The sequence below is a fragment of the Nerophis lumbriciformis genome, linkage group LG29, assembly GCF_033978685.3.
Source record: "Nerophis lumbriciformis linkage group LG29, RoL_Nlum_v2.1, whole genome shotgun sequence".
In the NCBI taxonomy this organism is placed as follows: Eukaryota; Metazoa; Chordata; class Actinopteri; order Syngnathiformes; family Syngnathidae; genus Nerophis; species Nerophis lumbriciformis.
Genome location: NC_084576.2, coordinates 25,165,001 through 25,167,500, shown reverse-complemented (window position 1 = coordinate 25,167,500; position 2,500 = coordinate 25,165,001). Strand labels below are relative to the sequence as shown.

General features: G+C 37.0%; 1 protein-coding gene across 2 annotated transcripts in view; it reads right to left on the bottom strand.

Annotated features, from left to right (window-relative positions):
• cttnbp2 (cortactin binding protein 2) overlaps window positions 1-2,500 on the bottom strand; it is a 124,804-nt gene that overhangs the window by 8,754 nt on the left and 113,550 nt on the right. For both annotated transcript variants that reach the window (XM_061924648.1, XM_061924649.2), the window contains exons 14-15: window positions 1,357-1,456; window positions 1,143-1,292 (exon numbers count right to left, since the gene is read on the bottom strand). In XM_061924648.1, the coding sequence (XP_061780632.1) occupies window positions 1,143-1,292; window positions 1,357-1,456 (250 nt within the window). The remainder of the gene's footprint in view (window positions 1-1,142; window positions 1,293-1,356; window positions 1,457-2,500) is intronic.

Here is a 2,500-nt window from a genome sequence, read left to right as displayed (position 1 = left end):
TTTATAGTTTTTGTTATTAATGTTTTATAGTTAGTGTTATCAATGTTTTATAGTTATGTTATTAATGTTTTATAGTTTTTATGTTAATATTTTTTATATTATTAATGTTTCATAGTTTTTATGTTATTAATGTTTTATAGTTTTTATACTATTGTTTTATAGTTTTTGTGTTATTAATGTTTTATAGTTTTTGTATTATCAATGTTTGAGTTTTTATATTAATAATGTTTTAGAGTTTTTAAATTATTATTGTTTTATAGTTGTTTATGTTAATAATGTTTTACAGTTTTTATATTATTAACGTTTCATAGTTTTTATATTATTGATATTTCATAATTTTTATATTCTTGTTTTATAGTTTTTATATTATTGTTTTATAGTCCCTTTGTTATTAATGTTTTAAAGTTTTTATGTTATTAATGTTTTATAGTTTCTATATTATTAATATTTTATAGTTTGTATGTTATCAATGTGTTATAGTTTGTATGTTATTAATGTGTTATAGTTTGTATGTTATTAATGTGTTATAGTTTGTATGTTATTAAGGTGGGGGAGCGGGATGACATCCCGACTCAGAAAATGCATCAAAGAATAAATTAAATAAACTTTTTGACTTGGGGGCCCATTGGGATAAAATAATAAAGTAATATATGCATATATATATATATATATATATATACACACACACACACACATATGCATATATAATATTATAGCGGATATATAATTAATAATTAATATAATTGGATATTAAAAGTATGTGAAAGTTGGACTCCTCCCTTGTTTACTTCCGCGACAACCTCCTTAAAGTTTTGTAATCGATCAGAAATATCAAGCAGCTAAAATGTGTCAAACATGGAGAAGGGTGGAGGGAGTGTTTTGCATTTTTCCCATCATGCATTGCAGGGGATTTAAATAGGTGTAATTTCTAGTTATGTGATTGGACATGTTTTATAACATTTACCAAGTTGAGTGAGCAGGTTGTGTTATGTGTGACCGTGTGTGTTGACCTTTTGCAGCATGAGTGGGCAAGGTTACTTGGATTGGGTCCGATATGTGGAAGTGTGACATGTTCCTGCTAATCTGGGACTGTTTTGCTACTTGACAGGTTTAGATGTGATGAAAAGTGGGAAATGAAGTACCTGCAGGGAGGATGAGCGGGGCGGCCGAGCTCCTGTTGTCCAAGCTGTGGCACAGGTCCCCCAGCAGGCCTGACAGCGACACAGCCTTTTCCAGTCCCTGCAGCAGCAGCACCACACAGCGGCCATGATGGGAGGCGGGCGCCAGGAAGCCTGGGTCAAGAAGGGGGCGGGGTTAAACCCTGCCTGCTGATGCAATTCAGGACTGAGGACTCACCACACGACACCAAGGTCTGCAGCAGCTGCTCCTGACTCAGGCTGGACTCCACCTGCACCTGCACCACCTCACACACCTGCCCCCCCGCCTCCTGCTTGCACTGACGGACACACAAGTGTTGTCATGGAAACCATGTATTCAAAGTGTAATAAAAGATCAAACAGGAGAAACGTAACAATAAAATGCAATGTTGACTCCAATAACACCAATACATATATAAATATACACATATACATACATTATATGTTTATATACAGACATGTGTTGTATTGGTTTTGTAAATAAAATTAAAAAAAATGGCCCCTGCTTTTATTTTTAGTGTGCGACCCTCAGACGAAAAGTTTGAACACTCCTGCTTTAGAACATCATCATCATCATCATCATTATCTTCACCATCACCACCATAACACCGTCACCATCACATCATCTTCATCATCATCACTTCACCACCATCATCTTCATCACCATCATCATCATCATCACATCACCACCATCATCTTCATCACCATCATCATCATCAGCACCATCTTCATGACCACCATCATCACCATTATCTTCATCATCATCACCATCATCTTCATCATCACCATTGCCTTCTTCAACATCACCATCACCACCATCATCTTCATCACCACCACCATCTTCATCATCACCATCATCTTAATCATCATCACCACCACCACCATCATCTTCATCACCACCACCACCACCATCATCTTCATCATCACCACCACCACCATCATCTTCATCATCACCATTATCTTCTTCATCATCACCATCACCACCATCATCTTCATCATCACCATCATCTTAATCATCACCACCACCACCACCACCATCATCATAATCACCTTAATCATCATCACCACCATCATCTTCATCATCACCGTCATCTTAATCATCATCACCACCACCACCACCACCATCATCTTAATCACCACCACCACCACCACCACCATCATCATCATCGTCACCACCACCACCATCATCTTAATCATCATCACCACCACCACCACCATCATCTTCATCACCACCACCACCACCATCATCTTCATCATCACCACCACCACCATCATCTTCATCATCACCATTATCTTCTTCATCATCACCATTATCTTCTTCATCATCACCACCATCATCTTCA